Raw genomic sequence first — 22,072 nt, 5'->3', positions numbered from 1 at the left:
ATAAAGGCTATCCCTGAAGATAATGATACTGTCATCTCCCATTTGCTTACATAGACACGGTGTTATTACATATGTAGGTTAGTGTGTTAAGAAAGCATAGCAACTTGTGTAGAATATGAGGATTTTAGTCTTGTTTTGACCAAATTCTTGCTAAGAATTGCCCCTTTCTTTCAAGGGGAAGGAGTTCTTTTGAAAGAGAGAATGGGAATTCCCCAAAATATATGCCAGAACTGAGGAGTCCATGATTATTATAGGAACCAACAGACTTTTGTCAAAAGAACAAATAACGGTACCTCAGAGAGGTTTTTGCAATAACCTTGTACCTTAATGGTTAGAAAGCTGCAAAAATAACTAGTGCTAGTTGCTTCTGGTACTAGTACGCCTGAAATTAAATGGAAATTCATCCTTTATTTCAAATTATAGGAATTGCTTTTGGATATAAGGCTCAAAAGAGAGATTCTTTGCTGTCTCAGAGTAGCACAAATAAGAATAGACAATCAAATTAATTATTCTACCTTGCTCTCATAAATACTTTTCAAGCAAGATAAATGTTTTAAGCATTATGATTTACAGCAGGTTCTGCACCATGCTTTTGCAAATACTGACCTACCTATGATGAGTGATCCGGCTGCCCTTGCTTGTGATCAAAACAGTTAGCAATAACTTTGCATGGCATTCAATAGAAGACCTGCCCTGAATAATCTCTGTAGTAAAACTGAAGAGATTTACAACTCACTTTCTCATAAAGTGATGCCATCTGTGCTGTCAAGCGCTGGTAGAAGAGAACATGTTTTTGTTTGAATGATATTTCCTACCTAAGAGCTCTGTAGTATTCTAACTGGTTCCACTGGGATTATTCCAGGCTGGTTAAAGAGTCTGATAAGAAATCTAAAGTAAACAAGAAAGCTATTTGTTCTTCCCAGATTGGTCATATTCTGGTATCTAAGCTTTGAGGATACCTATCTACACATTTTGATGTGCTCATCTCTCCAGTGGATTTCTGAACTTTGCCATATGTATTGTACAGGTGAATTATTGCTACATCTTCATGTGCACTCCGCAAATATTTTAGGCCAGAAAACAGTTTGATTGGGGGTTGTGCTGTGGAATTGTTGTCATTTGAGGCTCATAACGAAGGAAAATACAATACAACTCGGTTGTTCTCTCTCACTACCTGTTGCATGCTTCAGCTATTGTCTGAGTTGGAATAGGAGAAACTAGCAGTATAGCTGTTCGTAGGTATGACAAATTTACCGTTATCTCTATGTACTGTGAAATATATATTGGCAAACATGCTTTTAATTTCTGCAGTTCATTCCAGAAGACTGAATGATGAAAGAATTACTGATTAAAGATCCTCAGTCTTCCATCATTAGTAGCATTCTTGCTTACCAGGAACCTAACCATTGTTATAACAAAAGTTTCCTATCGCATTAGAAAATATATTCTTTTCAGAAACAACATTCTCATCTTCCAAGTTTAAGTAAGGTTTCAGAACCATTTAAAAATCAAATTTAGTGGGTTTTAGGTATTTATTTCACATTCATTTTACTGTCACATTATAGAGAGGGAAGCGTTTATTTGTTAAAATGTAAAAAATGCACTAACTCTACATTATAACAAAGTACTTTTCATATTTTTGTTCCAGTAAATTAAGCATCAAAATGAGTTACTTTTCATTCTGGTTGTTTTCTTTGATTTAGAACATCGGTATTGCATGGTTTATTGAAGGAAGTAGTTGTCATTTTGTTAGAAAAAAATATTTCACTTCAATAATATCAAACAGTGGGGGGAGGGGAATCCACTTAAGGTAACCATCAACGTCATCTTAAAAACATCAACTTGTGTCTGATTATATATTTTCCTACCTAAATCTTAGGTCCTGTACTGAATTCTCTGTATAATCAGTACATTTGGTTAAATTTCTCAATTTATTAAGAATCATTTTCTAATATCTTCCTACTGTTCAGAAAAGTAAAAATTGTACAATGTGATGTGGGTATTTATTTTCCTGACCATATTTCAAAATAATTTTTATATCAAGAAACAAACACATCTTAGATCTAGGACAATTCAACTGACACAAGTGAAAAAGAATACTTCCTGTATTGCAGAATGGAGTTAAGCAGTAACTCAGTTGGCAGGATATGAGTGGAATAATGAAATAAATTGGAATGACAAGGTGGTGAGGAAATATAAAAGCTTGTCTCTCACCAAGAGAATTTGGTGCAAAAAAAGGTATTGCCTCACCCACCTTATCTCTCTCATGTCCTGGGACTGACACAGCTACAACTACACTGCATAAACAAATTGGTTATGTTCGGTGATTCTTTGACACCTGTTAATAAATCTGAACATTCTGGCAGCATCAAGGAATGGTTTATGTTTTATACAGTATCTTGCCTATTACTGCTTTTGCCCTTTAGAAGAATTTTTATTTTTAATCCATCTCCCAATCTTTTCTATTCTGTTTTGTGGGGAAATTGCTTCTGTAGAATTACTTCTGCAGAAGATAACTCATAGACAAAGTGAAAAAATGTACATCTGTTATGCAATAGGAGAAACTGGAGAATTGGCTTGAGATGAGAGTGTGAATAAGGGTTTTAATATATACCCTATTATATTTTCATAAAGGAAAAGTTCATTAAAGAGAGCAATTTCAATGGGAATTAGGCACTTTTGAAATTCCCACCAAGTGCCTATTTGCATCTTTAGGTACCTAAATAACTTTGAAAATCTGGCCCTTGTCCTCAGTTCTCATATTTCTGCATCTCTGAAGTGGGATGATGCATATGGTTCTTTAGAGCCTCTAGGAGGGGTTGTGAAGACTGGATAACTTTTGTTTGTTTTTATTTTAAGAAGAAATGTTCTGTGCAAGAGCTAGGTAATTAATTTATTTCACTGAAATCAGTAAAAAGTTTCAGGAAATGCTCTATTTTTCTTTCTAGCTATTTTCTTTGCCGCTTATCATGATTTTATTTATAGTAAACATTATATGACTTTAGCTGATAAGATTCAAGGTGAGCTGTAGGCCGATTATGTTGACATTACTACCTATGCTTTATAGTCTTATCAAGTCTCGCTTTTAAAACAGTGAAACATAATTTATGATATTTGTTTAAGCAGGCACAGTGGATTAAGATATGCCACTAAACCTCAGCTGCATTAAGAAAAAAAGAACGGGCTTTACAATTTGTAGTTCTGCAACGTCAAAAGAAAAGAAAAGGCTACATGAAAGGGACCTCTGTTATTAAAACAAAGAAAACACATTGTGAGCATTTTGACTTGTAAAATGTTCCTTAATGTTTTCTAAATGTTAGTATTCTCCTATTTCCAGGAAGATTTTATCATTTACCATGAGGGATATATTTGATCTCAAGTCCTATCTCACTTTTAATTGTATATTTTCTATTTTATAAAAACTGGGAATTTGGATTTTTTTACGTAATTGATTTAATTTTAAAGTCTGCATTTTCAGACAATATAGTAACATGTTCATGCTAACTGGAAATCCAAGTTCTTGGTTTCTATTGCCTGATTTCTAATGATTTACTGTGTGACCTTGGGCAAGTCACTTAATATCTCTCTGCTCAGTTTGTTCCTAATAGAAGTATAATACTTGAAGTGCCTTCCTCACTGGGACATGATGAGGCTTAGCTGTTTGCAAAGCACTTACTCTTGGAAGGCACTACTTTGAAAAAAATAAAGAGCCTTTACAAATGAAAAACATACTGTGAGAATAATATGTAAGTCTGTGGTAGAGCAGTGCACTTCATGTTTAATTTTATTGCTAGTCTAACCTAGTTGGCTTATCCCTGTGGTATTTTAAAGTACATAATTCACCTGGAACTATTATTTCCAGGCACTAAATATATTATTTGAGTTGCTAACACTACTACATACATAGCCCGAAGCTATAATTATAAATATCTAAAGAAATAAACTGTACTACTGTATTTTATGATAGCCAATTCTGTGTTTTCTTTATCTCACTTTTGTTGGGAATAGTACCTCGCATGTACTGATAGGTTTGGTTTGTTCTTTTATGGGCCATTTATATGTAATGTGTAGTTAGGTCATGCAGGGGGGAAAAGAAACCAACTTCCAATGGGAGATAGGGTCTTGGAGCTTAGTGCTGCAGGTGTTTAGGGTGATATTGGATTGGATAGCAACCTAGACATGAGTTTGCATTCAGTGTGGAAGGAAAATGCCAAAATAATTTGTAGCCACACGCTCAGAGATGTTGCATTAGAGCAGGAAGGTTATAGCCCCTTTACATCGCTGCCTCAAAAGGGACCCTAGCCCAGTGTGGAGGCCATTCGAGTAAGACTTGAAATGAGACAAAACTTCTATTGAAAGCTCTTCCATTCACCTGCTGTTGACTCTGAGAAAGTCACTTCAGTTCTGGGCCTCTGTTTCCCTTCCAACCTTTTGTCTGGCTTGTCTCTTTAGATTGAAAGTTGTTCCATTAGGGACTGTTTCTTACTGTGTGTTCACTGGTCATCACAATGGCGTCCCAGTCTCAATTGACATGCAAGTGTAATACAAATAATAGAAGGAACATGTCTGGGGCACAATTGTACCCAGCGTGTCGTGTTCAGTACTAGGCACCTTCTTATCAGAAATGTATTGAGAAATTAAAGTTCAGAAAAGAACAAGTTATTAGAAAGCTAAATGGATTCACCCGTGGGGAAAATGTAAAAGTTATTAAATATGTACGGCTTAATTCAAAGATAACTAAAGAGGGACACACATTTACAATTATTTGAAGATGTCAACACAAATGAGAGAGAGGAATTATTTAGGACAGTACAGAGAGTAGGAAAGGGCAAATATAGGCATAATTTCAGGAAAAACTTCCTGCAGTACGATCTGTCAGGAAAGCTGAGCATGGGTTTGGGAAGTGGGAAAGGACTGAGTGTTCTAATTCTGACTTGGCCACTGACTTCCTGTATGGGCTTGGTTAAGTTGCTTTGCCTTTATTTCTCCATTTCCACATCTGTAAAATGGCAGGAGTGGTAAATCTACAGTGTTGCATAATGGTCTTCCAAGGGAACTGGTGAAATCCCCATAGCTTGAGACAAAATACTAGTAAATATACAATTGAGAACTTGGGATGGAGATGAACTAACGGTCCCTTCCATCTCTAATTTTTGGGATCTTCTAAGTTTTATGACTGCATCCACTAAGGGCTGATGCGTTAATCCACACCAACAGATAAGCACTTGAATCGTGGTCAAGGCCCTGAATAAGGGAAGATGCACTTTTTGAAGTTAGACGAGAGAATGAGCCTGTATTGCTTTAGTTTGAAATCTAATGAGTGACCAGGTTCAGACTCCATAGCAAGGCTGAATCAATGAAGGGGAGAAGGATGCCTCAGGAAAAAGCCTTTGACAATAGGTGTGAAGATAGAATCCCCTTTTAGCCCTGGAAGAGGCCCTTCCTGGTCACAGCTGAAGTGGTGTGAATCAGACACCTTTCACAGTTAATGAAAAAATAATAATCGGAAAAGAGTCACAAAACATATTATGTTAATACAGAACTGTGACTTGATGGATACAGCCCTGGCCTCGGACTTTGAAGACCTGGGTTCTATTCCCAGCTCTGCAACTAGTTTGCAGGGTAACTGTGTCATTTTTACTTCTCTGTGCTTTATTTTCCCCATCTGTAAAATGGAGATAACGATACTGACATCCTTTGTAAAACCCTTTACTAATGAAAAACACTATATAAGAGCTAGGCATTAATATTATTATTAGTATTATTAGACTTGGAAATTGATGTTTGAGAACTCTGTTTATGCATGATTTTGTACGAGTTTTCTCAGCCAATATTAAGAATGTAAGTTGTGTTTTGCTGTTTCATTCACTGAAATATACTGTTTGAAACCTTTCTCGCAAGTGAGTTTATTCATAATACTCTTTGCCTTTCTCTGTCCTTCATCCTAATGAAATATATTTGCGTTGTTGGGGTTGTGAGAAGAAACTGTACTTAATTATTGTATTTAGGTGTCTAGATAGTCTTTGAATTAACTATCAGGTGGCATATACAGTATTTTCTGTGGCTTTAAGATTTTGTAGAGACTAATTAGCAGCTGTCAGAGTTGTATAGCTCCTTCACCCTTGTCCTTTTTCCATCTTCCAGACTAGGAAAGACCTTTTCATAAATTGATTTGTACAAGGCAATCTGGATCTCAGACATAGTTATCAGACAAGAAAGTATGGTTCTCTCAATATATGTTGTTTACATACAATAATAATTAACCAGTGCATTATTCCTAAAATGTAGTATTGGACACCAACTGGTGGATCAGAGAGATTTAGCAATGGGGCAGGCTGTGAAAGGGCAAATTGTTCACCTCCAAGTGTTTCCAAACCACAGAGGAAACTAAATCTAGAAACCAACTTTTATTTTCAAGCCTCAGATTGGATGCACTGAATAGTTAATGCATGCCCATTTTTGGTAAGTAGTAAATAATAAAATTTCAATTGTCTAAATTTGGTGTCTTGTTGTCCCAGGCTTCCAAGCAATAGGATTTTTTTTAGTCTACTTCCTCACAGAGTGAACTTCAATCTGACTGTTGGCCAACTTTCTCATATATAGCCATCAAATACTGGTATGTAGGGGTTGCATGTGACAAAGCAAGTAGAGTAGCGAATACAAGCCTAGAAACTGCCCAGCCATCAGAGTAGAGGCATTTGTTGCTTCGTGTGAGAACTGGACTTTGTGGAGGCTTATGTCCAAATCTTGAGAGAGAGTCTTTATGGTCTGTGCTCAGAAATTTATTACTGGCTGTGAATACAGTCTTTAGTCAGTGGAGTTTGGATTTTTTAATGGGAATGTTTGCTGTCTTTGCATCTCCTTAATACTCAGGAAACATTATTAACATATGGTATTGAAAATTAAAATAGCTCTTGTTTGCAAACCAGGACAGTGCACTGTTCTGTTACTTGATTTAAAAATAATCCTAGAAATACATTACTCTTGTGTATATAATGTCTTTTCAAAATTTCTTTAAACTTCAGCAAGTGAGAGTAAATATTTGTAGAGGTCTCATGGGACCATTTGTGTGCTTAAAATTAAGCAAGCATGTGTACAAATGTTAGCAAAAATGAGGCTCCAGGGAGATAAGATTAACTCCTTCCTTTTTCACAGTGAGGATGAGCCAAGACTAATTATATTGAGTTCCTGACAGAAATACCACAACCACCTTCTAACCAGTTTCCAGGCAGCTATTATTTTTAGGCCCAACTGTGCAACTGTTGTTTGCATGACTCTGCAAGAGTGGTGACCACTTGCATAAATAGTCTCATGAAAGTGGAATAAGTGTGCATCGTTATTAGTGTGGGTTACAAAATTGGCTTTATGCAGAAATGTTTTCAATATAACTTCTGCCTTGCAAAGGTGTGTTGCCTTAGTTATTATGGTTTGGGGGCCTGATTTTACCCCATTGAAATTAATAGGAATTTTCTCGTTGATTTCTGTGGAACAGGAGCAAGCTGTCTGTATTGCAAACTAGTGCAAAACTTTTAGAAATTAAGATTTTGAAATGCTCACCATGTAATACACGGTCAAGTCTTATGTCAAAGATATAGCTATGAAAGACTGGAACCACTGACCTCCTTTCATTTATGACTGTGGGATATTGTTTAGGTAGATAACCTGTTCTGATCGGGACTGTATCACTTCTTAAAGTTTGTAAAGACTAAAAGAAATTTTGTTTGATTTTATAGGATAAGAAGGCCTATTTGGACATCATTCATACCTACATGGAAGTCCATGGAACGGTCCATGGGACAAGTACTGTCCATATGCCCAGCTATGTGAAAAACCATGGCATCCTTAGTGGACGGGATTTGCAGTTTCTGCTGAGAGAAACAAAAGTAAGTTTATTGCCAAGAGGAAAAAAAGCTAAAACCACTAAAGAATTACCGGACCTGAAGAATCCAAATGCCATCTTTCCATTAGCTGACAACGGCACGTTAAAGGGCTTTAAAAATACAAGGCCAAATAAAAGTGACCTTAACCTGGCCTTTGGGTAGTCCGTCAACTCCCTAAGATTGCCCAAACAGTGCATGTGCTTGACAAACTGGCAGCACTTATAGAAAACTTGGTTCATGCCATCCAACCTAGGAGAGACATTTTAAAATCAGTTTCAAACAATCATTAAATTAATTTTTCTTTGTTTGTAACTGTGATAAGCAGAGCAAAAAGATTATTATCTGTGGGAATTTAGTTCATTTTTAAATCCACAATTTAAAAGCTCCATGTGTGCAAGAGAGAGAAACTTTTATAGTGTTTTTTTTGCCTGTGGTCCCGTGGTCAGTATTTGAACTAAAGTTAAGATAAGAGCAGTGTACACATTTAAATAAACTTTTTTCTCCAGAGGTTAGAACACTTGGTCCAATTTGCCATCCCATATCTTTCACCTTGACAGATTTATACAGAATCTAATAAACACATGGGGAGGGGGGGACAATTTGCAGTATTAATACTTGTTAGTGGATTGGGTTAAAATAAAATGTGTAATTTGCAATCAGTGGGTTTGTGAAGGAAATGTTTCGTGCTTTTAAATTTGCAAAATGGAATATATGGAGCCTTTCAACTCCCTCCCCCCTCCCCCCCATTTTGATTTTTTTTCGTTCTGCACTTACAACAGAAGCCATTAAAAAGTAAGCTTTTCCAGTCGTACTACACAGTTACCGCAGAGATCTCCATTCAAAGTATTGGGGGGGGAAACAGTGATAACCTTGTATTTCTGTACAGCAGCTATTGGCAAATTATGACTTTTTTTAAAGGCAACCACAGTGTGCATTCTTTTTGCATACACACACAGTTACCATTTAAAAAGTCAGCACGTACTTAAATTTGCCACACAGATGTATATGAGATCACCACAGCTTTCTCCTGTACTTAAAAATTGAAATTACTGTGTTAACCACTGTGGGTAAATATTGACATTTTAATAATAATCTGAGCAAAAATCTCTCCAGTTAAATTTATTCCCTTCTTTGGTTAAAATAAGCAGTTGAACATGTTTTCTATTTAGCTGCCAGGATGCTTATCACAATTTGCATAGCACATGATATTGTTTATAACATTTTATAACTGAATAACAGTTTTTACCTCTAATTCTTCAGTAGCATGAAACTTCCTAGGGCTCTTTTTTACTTGTATTACATTGAAAATTCTAGTTTTCATTATTAAGCAGTTTACATAGCTATTATTGACTCATCCAAAAATAAAGGGTGGGAGTTGAGTTTTGTTTTTATATGATTTGCCTTCTGATATTTTGATCCAAATTACGTTGATCAGATTGATTAGTGACTGAATTTTATGGAAGGCGCTATAGTTGGTAGAGTGCTCATGAGATCTGTCTGGATGAAAGATGTATATAAAATGTCACTATGATTGTGCATAGTATTGAAGTCTTAAAAAATGTTGGATCTCTGCATGCAATTTGCAAAAATCTACAAGGATTTGTGAGACTTTGAAAGTGTTTCCATGTTATTGCTGTGCTTTGATTCTTCCTTGACACTGTAGTTTTGAGAGTTCACTTTATTTCTCACATGATGGTGTTCAGCAGCTATCTGTTTTTGAGGGACCAGTATTAAAATGCTATCATATTACATCTGCTTTTGAATAATCTCTTTAATTATAATCTTTGCTTCTTTAAATTGGGCCTTATTATATAGGTGACATCTTTCAAATATAATTAGTCTGTCTATTTTTCCATAACATTTGTTACCATATTTGATAATTATCAAAGCTGTTTTCCTTTAAACAAAAGATTTGCTTGCTTATATGCAGCCAGGGTAACATTTAAAAAAAAATACCTGGTGACAGGTAGCTAAAACATTAAATCTTGTTGTCCCAGTTTTTGGGGTCTTGTCTCATTCTTAAGTCAATCAAAATGAAATGTCTTGCTGATATCATGACCAAATGAGAGAGCTTGTTGATTCTTTTATGGGCTATTATGACGTGGGTTCTCATTTTTCTTATTTTTAGTATGTCTGACATTTAGTCACTCTGATATATTTAGCTTTACACTTGCTTTAATAAAAAATAAAATAGCAGTCTGAGAATGAGTGGGAACTGAGATTTATAGAATAGTCAGCTTTGAATACAAAAATCTAATATCTAGGATTAGTATCTCATCAATAATATAATGACTGGTCATCTGGCTTGAAATCTATATGTGACATGATCACAGGACTAAGTTAGTCCTCCGCTAGTGCTTGTTGTTAGTGGTCACTATGACTGTCCACTTGAATATTTTGTTCCTGGTTCTTCTGCAGGGCAGGAGAGAATAACTTGACATGGTTATGAAATACCTGCACTATGACTATTCACTTGTATCTGCATCAGCTGGTTTACTGCATCTCTGTGGGCTGGCTTGTTTGTATCAAGTTAACCGAGGAAACTCCAGATTCTAACATTGCATTGCCTACAGCATAATATTTCCCCCAAAAGCAGTGTATCTGTAAAGACATGTGATCCGGTAGTTTAACAAATCTTTTAACATGCATGTGCACATACCCTGGTTGTGCGTCTAATCGTATTCAAGTGTAGGCACTGGTAGAAGCCACTCTCCTGCTCCTCCTTGTGCAATGCCTGTATAAAGTGGTCTAGCAAATTGTTAATGGGGCTGTTATGTTTCTCTGCTTGCTAGATCATAGCATGTAGTCAGGACGCCAAAAGCAAATGATGGCTGCTATAGCCATTGACGAAGCTGGCATCTATATGTTCAATTGCAGCTTCAAGCAGAAACCTGCTATTTTTTTACAGCTTCGTCTCTAAGATAATAATAAACCTCCAAAGATACTTTCACTTTCAAAAGTTCCACTTCTAATCACAAGTTTTCAGCCATAAAGGTCAATCAGATTCTTTCATTGCTGTGAGTTCCAATATTGTACTTCCCAATTAGGGCAAAACCTCAAACAAGTGTTTCTGTCCTTGAAAAGTCAGAGTTCTGTCCAAATGATAATTAAGTCCATCTAAAAATACAAGGTGCCTACAAATATGTCAGCATGAAGCACCTTCAAGTTTTTTCCATCTCAGACTGGATCCAATTTCTGCAATATGTTCCAAGAACCAGTAGATGACAGCTAAATTGTGATTTTTTTTATCACTGCTTTGCAAGCCCCAAAATATATGGTTATCTCTGAAGTAGTTCTTAGTTGCTCACAATCATCATCAAGGGCTTGAAGCTGCCATTATATTGTGGGGCTTGTAGATCAGAATATGAAAATGGCTTTCAAAATGGGTATTTTTCAAATAGGGAGCACTTACAAAATGGCTAGCTCAAGTGTATGATTGATGCAATGCATGACAACAAGTAAGTAAAAAAATTTCTGGCTGAACAGTTTCCCTTTGGAAAATGCTGATTGGATGGAATTGAAATATTCTACTAGGAACATAGGGATTCTGTCAAAACTTTCCTGCCAACCCAGGCTCCTAGGTTCCCTGGGCTGCCAGGAAGGTAGTTGGGGAGCTCAGATGGGAAACTATTTTAAAATTCCATTTTTGTTCTTCCAAAACAATTCTTTGAAAATATCCACCATGCATCCCCCACTTTCACTCCACCTCCAGTGTGGAAAATGTCACAAATCCAACTTTTGGTTCTGATTCCAAAGATTTTTTTTTTTTTTTTTAAAGAAATAAGTTTTCTGCAGAATGGAACTTCTGGTTTTCACATATCTGTAATGACATAAGGAGTATCTTGATTTGGTTGCAGAGTGTAGCAATCTCTAAAACGGAAATCACGTTCAGCTATTGTATAAGCAATGTTAAGCAAGCAGACTTATCTTTCTCATCCTGCAGTTTACACAGCAGTATAATTAGAAGAAGCTTATTGAGAATACAGTGCTATATTTTCTGCTTCTATAAATTCACAGTAGAGGAAATCTGTTCTAAAGGTGTTTCTCTCATTTACCAAAGGACTGTGCTTATCCAGTGAGCTTTTCATGTGGGTGAGAAAAATGTATCCAAGTTATACTCCATTGCTGTGAGCATCTCAGTTCTGGGTCATCTCTTTTTCTGCAGTTCAGAATAGAGTGTATTATAAAATAGTTCAGTGTTGACACACACAAAAATGGTTATAAACCTGTCAGTTGCAGAGAACAGATTAAACTTTCCAGGTAAGCAAAGGGTATTAATGAGAGATGAAAACAGGAAACTTTGTAAAGTTTTGTGGAACTTTAGCATTTGAGATGTGATCTGGTAAATACCAGATACATTTTTTAATATTCATCTTCATCAGACCTCAATACAAAACATTAACTGTATTAAAATAAAAATCTATTTTCCATTCCATTTTTTGCTGTTATTTACAAAGTCTGCAAGTCTGAGTTGTTTTACTGAACTACTACATTATTTGCAGTAATGTTCTAGTACAGTGCTTCTAACACACTTTATTCTCTATAGCTTAGTATTGGTTCAAAAGGCAATGATGTACTTAACAAGCCCTCTCCTTAGGAAAGGCAATAGTCACAACCACAGAGGTTTTCTGCCATCTGGAAGGTCTTCATTTAGTTTCCAGACCATTAAAGAATAGCTGTATCATAAAAGAAAGGCATCCGATCATTACAGATAGTGTCAGTATGGCGGAGTCAATAAACCTCTGCAGATTAGTCCTTTGAAAATGCGGAAATGGTCTTGAGGAAAAAGACTTACTTTTCCACAAAAGGCAAAACGTTCCCATGTAAGGAGAATGGTGCAGAAGCTGATCTGGAATGATAGTTAAGTTGAGGAAGTAAGATTTGAGATAGGAAGATGTCTTTGAATAGTGTACACTTGCTGGCATGTAGATATTTTGGCAACGGGCAATAAAAATAGTTAAGTGGGGGGAAGAAAATAGCTATTGCTATTGATAATCATTTCATATTTGTATTTTCTTGTTATATACTCTAGATTTTTATTGTAAACTCATTCAGGTGCTGATTTTTTTTTATCATTAGCATGTGATGTGCCCATTTACAGCACTATATGAATAATGATGGCTCTGGCTTTCGAAAGCAATTTAAAGTTGAGAAAAATATTCAGATACTGAATGAAATGGTTTCAAGCACTAATCTCATAAGAGTCAAAAAGAACTTACACAGAATAAGAGCTAACATGTTCAAGGCGGAGTGAGATGGGTGCAGGCAGTTCACTCTACATATATGCATACTCCGCAATAGAGGTTTGCAGTTGTATAAATATTTGATCCTCACAAGCATAGGAAGTTCGTGACATAAACATATAATGAAGAACAATAAAAACAGATCTCCTGGTTGCTGAGAGTGAATCTAAAAAAACACACACTGTATGAGCATAATAATTTTCTAAGCAGGAAAGTTACCTTCCAAACCCCAGAAGATGATTAGTTTCAGCAGTCAAGGAAATTCAGCACATACCAATGCAGTCAACTAGCACAACGCTAGACGAAGGAGGGTAAGAAAGATAATCCCAGCATAGGGGGAGACGCTAAGATTCCCAAAGAGAAAAAAGGAGAGGGACTAATGTAAGGGCCAGCATGTCCCCTTCTAGCCAGTCAAGTATGAGGACAGAAGGTGGTTAAACTAATAACAAAAGAGGAGGGTATAACAAGGAAGATATGATACTCAGCACAAAAATGGAAACCTTGAGAACAAAATTAATCAAGAAATCAAAGGACAGGAAGAGAAAAAAAAAATTGAATTGCCTATAAACCAATGCTAGGAGCCTGGATAACAAACAAGAGGAACTGGAATTGCTCATTTATGAGCATGATTCTGTCTCCTTGGTATTACCAAACCTGGTGGGATGATTCGCACTATTAGAATGTTAAAATCAATGTTTATGACCTATTTATATATAAGGACTGAGTGAGCAAAAGGAGAGGGGGTGCGGCATCCTGTCAAAAATGGCATACTTCTGTTTTTGAGTCACTGATAACTCAGAAAAAAATGATTTTGAAGGCTTATGGATCAATGTCCGAACAGATAAATCACAAGATGGGGTTTTAGATAGTGTCTGTTACAGAGCACCAAATCACCCTAGGAAACAAGATGTCTGCCTCCTATGCACCTATATATAATATTCTTCTTTGAGTAGTGTCCCTAAGGTGCTCCACTGTAATGTACGCCTTTGATTATAGATTTCTCATAGCAGTGTCCGTTCAGCCTGCACATGTGTGTTAGTCAGTCTTGTGCCCCGTGCCATTGTTGCTATATAGCACTGCCTGGGCAAACCATTCCCAGTTCCTTCTCTACAGCCTCAGCCTGATGCAGAGCTCTAGCAGTTGTCCTATTGATATTTCCTCAACTCTATTTTTCTGTTTTGCTGATATTTAGTAGTAATCTTAGTGTTAGGTTCTCCATATTTAGTAGATACTCTTATTATAGCTTCTTTCTTAAAAATATTCTTCCTACCCATTTTTTGTTCCTACGTACCTTTTACATAGATGTTAGATTACATAGATATCAATCCTCATGTTTTTTCTTACTAGGAGGTGATGCCCAGTTCTCCTGGCTTCAAGCACTGTCTGTCATGCTGGGGGCCGATCCCGGTCAGCAACAGACATTCTTGATATATCCATTGCCTTGGGGAATCGATGTTGCTCAAAAGTCCTATTTTTGTCTGGTATTAAAATCAAGAGCCAGAAAAAATAGAGAAATAAAGCTTCGCCTCCTCATGATGGAGAGCTCTTTACATCCAGCCTCTGATCCAGGCCAAGGGACCCTCTCCTTCCCCTCACCCCCCCTCCAAACACACATATGTTGGTCCTCAAGCAAGTCTGCTGCTTCAGAGTCCCACAATTCCAGGGTGCCCAAGAAGAAGACACAGGACTCCTTTCACATGCCCTGGATTTGCTAGGTAGAGATTCTACCTCTAAAAAGCCCAGGTCGTTGGTTTCCTCAGCTACCCTGGCTCCACCAGCTCTCCAGTCAGATACTGTCGAGGCTTCCAGTTCCTCAGGTCTCTACAATTTAGAATTGCCAGTTATAAGGCTTTGATGGCAAAGTACAATCATGTCAATGATACTAAGCTAATCTTGTTCATCAACCGTCTACCAGCAGAACACAAGGAGCAGTTCCAGGCAGTTGTTGAGCAGGGCTCTCTACTTGCCAGAACAACCTTGCAAGCCTCCCTTGATGCTGCTGATACCCCCGCCCATTGGATCGCTACAGTAGTGGTGATGAGAAGAATCATAGAAGATTAGGGTTGGAAAAGACCTCAGGTGGTCATCTAGTCCAACCCCCTGCTCAAAACAGGACTAACCCCAACTAAATCATCCCAGCCAGGGCTTAGTCAAGCCGGGCCTTAAAAACCTCTAAGGATGGAGATTCTACCAGCTCCCTAGGTAACCCAGTCCAGTGTTTCACCATCCTCCTCATGAAAAAGATTTTCCTAATATCCCACCTAGACCTCCCCCACTGCAACAAGAGACCATTTGCTCCTTGTTCTGTCATATATCACAACTGAGAACAGCTTAGCTCCATCCTCCCTGGAACCCCCTTTCAGGTAGTTAAAGGCTGCTATCAAATCCTCCCCATTCTTTTCTTCTGCAGGCTAAACAAGCCTAGTTCCCACAGCTGCTCCTCATAAGTCTTGTGTTCCAGCCCCCTAATAATTTTTGTTGCCCTCCTCTGGACTCTGTTGAATTTGTCCACATCCTTTCTGTAATGGGGGGCCTGAAACTGGACACAGTACTCCAAATGAAGTCTCACCAGTGCTGAATAGAGGGGAATGATCACTTCCCTCGATCTGCTGGCAGTGCTCCTACTAATGCAGCCCAATATGTCATTAACCTTCTTGGCAATAAGGGCACACTGCTGACTCATATCCAGCTTCTTGTCCACTGTTACCCCCAGGTCCTTTTCTGCAGAACTGCTGCCTAGCCATTCAGTCCCCAGTCTGTAGCAGTGCATGGGATTCTTCCATCCTAAGTGCAGGACTCTGCACTTGTACTTGTTGAACCTCATCAGATTTCTTTTGGCCCAATCTTCTAATTTGTCTAGGTCACTCTGTATCCTATTCCTACCCTCCAGCGTATCTACCACTCCTCCCAGCTTAATGTCATCTGCAAACTTGCCGAGGGTTCAATCCACCCCATCCTCCAGATCATTAATGAAGATGTTGAACAAAGGACCCCAGCACCGACCCCTGGGGCACTCTGCTAGTTATCAGCTGCCAACTAGACATCGAGCCGTTGATCACTACCAGTTGAGCCCAATGATCTAGCCAGCTTTCTATCCACCTTATAGTTCATTCACCCAAACTACACTTCTTTAACTTGCTGATAAGAATACTGTGGGAGACCGTATCAAAAAGCTTTGCTAAAGTCAAGGTGTATCACATTCCACAGAGTTTGGCTCTCTGGTTTCCCAAAAGAGGTTCAGAGTACAGTTGAAGCCATTCCTTTTGATGGACTTAAGTCAGCAAGTTGATCAGACTCAAATGCAGGGTACATCACAGCTCCAAAGTTACACAGCAACTATTTATATACATTTACACATCTCACGTGCATTTTAGGATTGGCTTGGTTTATTTGCTGGAGCCAATCCCTGTACTGCATACTCCGTCCATGCACTGACCATGTTTCATCTTCCTCATGTCATGCCAGGCCTCAGCTACAATATGATCTGGTCCTCGTGACTTACTACTGTTTAATTTATCAGTTTGTTACAAGACCTCTGTTGACACCTCAGTGTGGGATACTTCCTCAGATTTGTCACTAGAAAGAATGTCGCAAGTGTGGGAATCTCCCTTCCATATTGTCCAGTGAAGACCATGCAAATAATTCATTTAGCTTCTCCACAACAGTTGTGTCTTCCCTGAGTGCTCCTTTAGTGCTTCCTTGAATAATGAGGAAGTTCCAGAAGACTGCAAGAAAACTCATGTGCCAGTTTTTAAAAAGGGTAAATGGAATGACCCAGGTAATTATAGGCCTGTTAGCCTGTCATTGATCCCAGGCAAGGTAATAGAGTATTTGGTACTAGACTCAATTTAATAAAGAATTAAAGGAGGGTAATGTAGTTAATGCAAATCAACATGGGTTTATTGCAAATCAGTTCTGTCTAACTTTATATCTTCTTTGATAAGATTACAAGTTTCATTGATAAAGGTAATAGCGTTGATGTAATATGCTTAGATTTCTGTAAGTGTTTGACTTAGTACTGCATTATATTTCAATTAAAAATTAGAAAGATATAAAAATTAACATTGATTAAAAACTGCCTAACTGATAGGTCTCAAAATGTAACTGTAAATAGGGAATCATTAACAAGGGGGTCTGTATCCAGAGGGGTCCCAAAGAAATAAGTTCTTGGCCCTAAGCTATTTAGTATTTTTATCAATGACCAGTAAGACATCTAATATAATCACTGATAAAGTTTGCAGTGACACAAAACTTGGAGTGGTAAATAACAGAGAAGACAGATCACTAATTCAGAGTAATCTGGATCACTTGGTAAACTGGGTGCTAGCAAGATCATAGCCCATGCTTACAGGATGGGGGATTCTATCCTGGGAAGTAGTGATTCTGAAAAAGATTTTGGGATTGTGGTGGATAATCAGATGAACACGAGCTTCTGGTGTGACACCGTGACCAAAAGGGCTAATGTGATGCCGGAATGTATAAACAGGGGAATCTCAAGTAGGACTAGGGAGGTTATTTTATATTTGCTTTTTGCACTGGTGTGACTGCTGTTGGCATACTGTGTCCAGTTCTGGTGTCCACAGTTCAAGAAGGATGTTGAAAAACTGGAAAGTGTTCAGAGAAGAGCCAAAACAATGATTAAAGGATTAGAAAATATTCCTTATAGTGACAGACTCAAAGAGCTCAATCTTTTTAGTTTAGTAAAGAGAAGGTTAAGGGGTGACTTGATTTACACTATATAAGTATCTACATGGGGAACAAATATTCAATAATAGGTTCAAAAACAACGAGAGTCCTGTAGCACCTTAAAGACTAACAAATATCTGCGGGCATAAGCTTTCATGGGCCACAACCCACTTTGTCAGATTTTTTTTTTCCAGCAGAAATTTGTTAGTCTTTAAGGTGCTACAGGACTCTCATTGTTTTTGCTGTATACAGACTAACACGGCAACCCCTCTGGAACTTTTCAATAATGGGACATTCTAGTAGAGAAAGGTATAACACGATCTAGTAGCTGAAAGTTGAAGTAAGACAAATTCAGACTGCAAATGAAGTGTAAAATTTTAACATGGAGAGTAATTAACTGTTGGAACAATTTACCATGGATCATTGTGGAGTCTACATCATTGACCATTTTAAAATCAAGATTGGATGCTTTCCTAAAATACATGCTCTAGGAATTGTTTGGGAAAGTTCTATGTCCTGTTTAATACAGGAGGTCAGACTAGATGATCACACTGATCCCTTCTGGCCTTGGAATCTATAAATAAGGAAGCAAACATTCCTCAATCCCCATCAGGCTCTGCAAGGAACCTAAAGCCTGAAAGTAAAAAGTCTCAACTCCTACCCTCTTAGCCCAACACCATATCATATGAGGGATAAGGAAGCTGCCTTCCCCAGTCAGCTCAAAACTCTACACAGGTTAACTGGATAAGCATTTTCCAAACGCACTTGCTTCACGTCTATTTGAAAATGCAGCCTTCAGTTTCCAGATGTTTGATTGCTTCTATTAGACTTTTGATATAGTTTATTGCAGTTAGTGACATGCAACATTTGTTACACACTTACACTTAGAAGTACCTTGACAGATTATTTTAGTTTTTTCAGAAATAAGGTATCTGTAAAGGAAAGGATTTGGAAATTAAAGCAGCATGAGAATGAGTTCATGAAAATGTGTCACACTCCTACACGCTTTGCTTTCGAAGCGCATCAGATACGATTTTCATGAGTTAATTTGAATGTTTTTATTTATTATTTCTATTGTACTGTTACTGTCTTGTGAGCAAGTTATACATTGATTTCCTGACAATTTGGGCTATGTTGAAGAAACATAGCTTAAGTACTCATAAAAAATACCATTAGATTCCGTAAAATTTTAAAATGAGTGCCCAGCAGGTGGTGACGTTTAATTGATTAAAGCGTTGATGGTGTGCCCAATGCTGTCAAAATATAAAGACATAATCCTTTTTCCATGGAGCTTACTCTAAATAAACAGAACAGATGCAAAACCTTTCAGTAGTGCATGGCATCAGTTTAGGGCAGATAGTGAAGAATTCTTTATCCGTACAACTATACTGTTATCCATATCTAACTAAAAACAGGTCTCAGTAGAATTTAGTGACATTTCAAATCCTTTAATTAATGGTTGAACCAAGTATCTGTTTGAGCTAATTATAAAGGTTCAGTTTAACTGTCAGTTTATCAAAAATTATTAAAATTTCCTGTATGCAGTTTAATAAATGTAATGTCTCTGTGAGGCCCTATTTTCAGAAGTTAAGTTTCTTGAAGTTATTAAACATCTTTTGAGGTGAAACTTAGAATGCCAATTTTTCATCATAGGAAACGTACTATATGTTTTCTATATATATACATCTTATATAAAACTAGTTTACTTTTGTATAGGCTAGTTTTTGTTGAGAATTTATTTCCATTTTTACATTTTTCACCCACCACTAATTTTTAGTCATTAAAAAAGGTTATTTCAAACATTTTTTTGCTAGACATGTCTTTAGAAATAACTGCTTGCAATGCACCTGCTGTTTTGAAGAAGTTTGCTTCTATTTCTAATATCTCCATTTAACTTTTATTGCGCAGAGATTCAGTGTTCTCAGAGTTGTGACAGGGACGTTAACATTTCAGGCTGTTCCACAGATTTCTTTTTAGAGCCAGTTAGCTCATAATATTAAACTACTAATGCCAAGGGCTAGAGAGCATTAAAGGCCTAATGCTGCAATGCCTATCTACAACAGGGCTGATATTACAAATTTATGCTTCAAATTTGATTTAACTGTTTTTATATGTAGCCTGAAATAGACTTCTGATTATAGTCATTTAGAATTTTTTTAATTCAAGAGTTTGTGAAAAAGTATCTTAGTTTGCTAAAGAGAGGTGTCATGTCTTGAATGCATAATTATAATAGCCATGAGGCTTAGCTCTGGTAGGCAGTAGTTGAGATTAGCCTATGCGTGGAACTATTCAATGGTATTGTTAGAGATTTGTGGCAACTATAGCTATCATAGTTCAGAGGTTTTTAATCAACCCATTGTGCTCTAGCTTTAAATTAAAAGGGGGAAAAAGACAGCCCTGTATTTAATGCAATTTTCTCAACTGTCAGGGCCAGGAAAGAGGTTGGATTCTAAATAGCTGATGCACAAGTGTGTGAATTCCTTGTGACAAAATGTTAAATATCTTTCAGTTGGATTTCCTGTTGCCCAATAACTGTCTTTATTATAATACTTTGTACCGTAAGCTGGCAGCAAAAGTAAGCACTTCTGCCTTTTCCCCTTCAGTTTAGAATGGAGAAATTGAATTGCTGGTTTGCCTCTGCAGTGCTTTTGCTGAGTCTTCAACTGAAGTTTGCTGCCACCTACTGTTTTTTTTAACAGAAGGCTTGTGCAATTTGGATTGAGTGTTTTTATGTTGGCAAAAACCAAGTTGGGGGGGAAAAATACAGTGGCATAGCTATTCAGTGATGTAACGGCTGTAAAACTTGTGCCTACTAGTCTACCAGAGAGCTCTAGCAGTTTTGTTTAAACTGTAATCAAACCACCAAATGCCATTTTTTCCAAAATATAACTGAAAGGTGCTGTTGTTCCATCAGTTTCATGAAAAACCTTCTGTTTAATTTAGAGTGGATTGCCATCATTTTCTCTCCAGCCCATTACAGAAAGATTATTGTTAGATCCGTTTTACAGGACATTCCATTACTCCCCCCCCCTTTATTTTTCCCCAGAGAGAGAGAGAGAGAACAGCCAAATCCTTAGCAACATTTAGCACAAAGTTTCTAGATAACTTTTAAATAAAGTTCTGTTAGGTAATAGAATGTTACCCAATTCCTTCAAAACTGTTATGTGGACATATTTCGTAGGCTTGTAAATTTAAAATCTTTAGCATTGTTCATTTTAGATTAATTCTGTGTTTTTATTGTCTTCTAAAGGAAAACAAAATGAATGAGTTCTATGTGATGTATGTTTTCTATTTTGCAGTTGTTTGTTGGACTTGGATTTCCATATGAAGGGCCTGCTCCCCTTGAGGCTATTGCTAATGGATGTGCTTTTCTAAATCTAAAATTTAATCCACCGAAAAGCAGCAAAAATACAGACTTTTTCAAAGGCAAGCCAACACTCCGAGAGGTAAGCATTATTATCTGATGTTTCTAACATTGTAAAGAATTGGTGTTGTGATATGCCTCGGTTGCTGATACTATTTCTACTGTACTATTCTCTGTTTGAGGACTGTACAACAATAGAAGTTTTATTGCAAATAATTGATTTATTTGTAATATTACAATAAAAATAGAATGTCAAACTAAGGTCCATAGTTTACTGCAGACAGAAAGCAGTTTGTCCTTTTGCTTTAAGGTGGCAGTGGCCAGAATTGCTATGTTAGTCCTTTGTAGGACCCACAAGTACATTATAACCATGATAATACAAATAATAAATAATGAAACCCAGGAAGTATTGCTAAGCTATAACTATGTATTCATGAATATATATATTCTTCTAATTCTTTTTGACAGACCATATATGTAAGTTTCACTTCAAGATTTTATTTTCTATCCAGGGAAACCTCAGTTGAGATCTGTTACTTCTCTTGAGGAAATGAGCATCACTGTGCAGTAAGCGCATACATGTTCAGATAAATATGAATGTTGATTTTGATTAAGCTTCTGTTTAGCCGTAATAGTAACACTAACAATGAACTGTGTGTATTTGAATGTAAAGACATCTAGAGAGCTAAACCCATTTTTGAAGAGAGAATAGGAAAAGCAAACTAGAAATCTTCAAAGCATACACAGAATATTTTGTGGAAACAGACCTCCCATGGAAGGATTTACTGAAGAATATTGTTCATTGTGTTTTACAGTATAAATGCAGCATATCTATATATGGGTAAAGTTAGGCCTATAACTTGCTGAAAACATTTAGCATTTCTCTAACCCTTTTTTTC

The 22,072-nt window shown here is 37.0% G+C and overlaps 1 protein-coding gene across 1 annotated transcript in view; it reads left to right on the top strand.

Annotated features, from left to right (window-relative positions):
• MGAT5 (alpha-1,6-mannosylglycoprotein 6-beta-N-acetylglucosaminyltransferase) overlaps positions 1-22,072 on the top strand; it is a 217,047-nt gene that overhangs the window by 172,795 nt on the left and 22,180 nt on the right. The window contains exons 12-13 of the mRNA XM_067549543.1: positions 7,734-7,883; positions 21,109-21,255. Of these exons, the coding sequence (XP_067405644.1) occupies positions 7,734-7,883; positions 21,109-21,255 (297 nt within the window). The remainder of the gene's footprint in view (positions 1-7,733; positions 7,884-21,108; positions 21,256-22,072) is intronic.

This window comes from Emydura macquarii, unplaced genomic scaffold (genome assembly GCF_026122565.2).
Source record: "Emydura macquarii macquarii isolate MOO-44397 ecotype Brisbane River unplaced genomic scaffold, CSIRO-AGI_Emac_v2 contig_1253, whole genome shotgun sequence".
NCBI classification, from domain to species: Eukaryota; Metazoa; Chordata; order Testudines; family Chelidae; genus Emydura; species Emydura macquarii.
The sequence above is the reverse complement of the archived record's forward strand: the minus strand, read 5'-3'. Positions and strand labels throughout refer to the sequence as shown.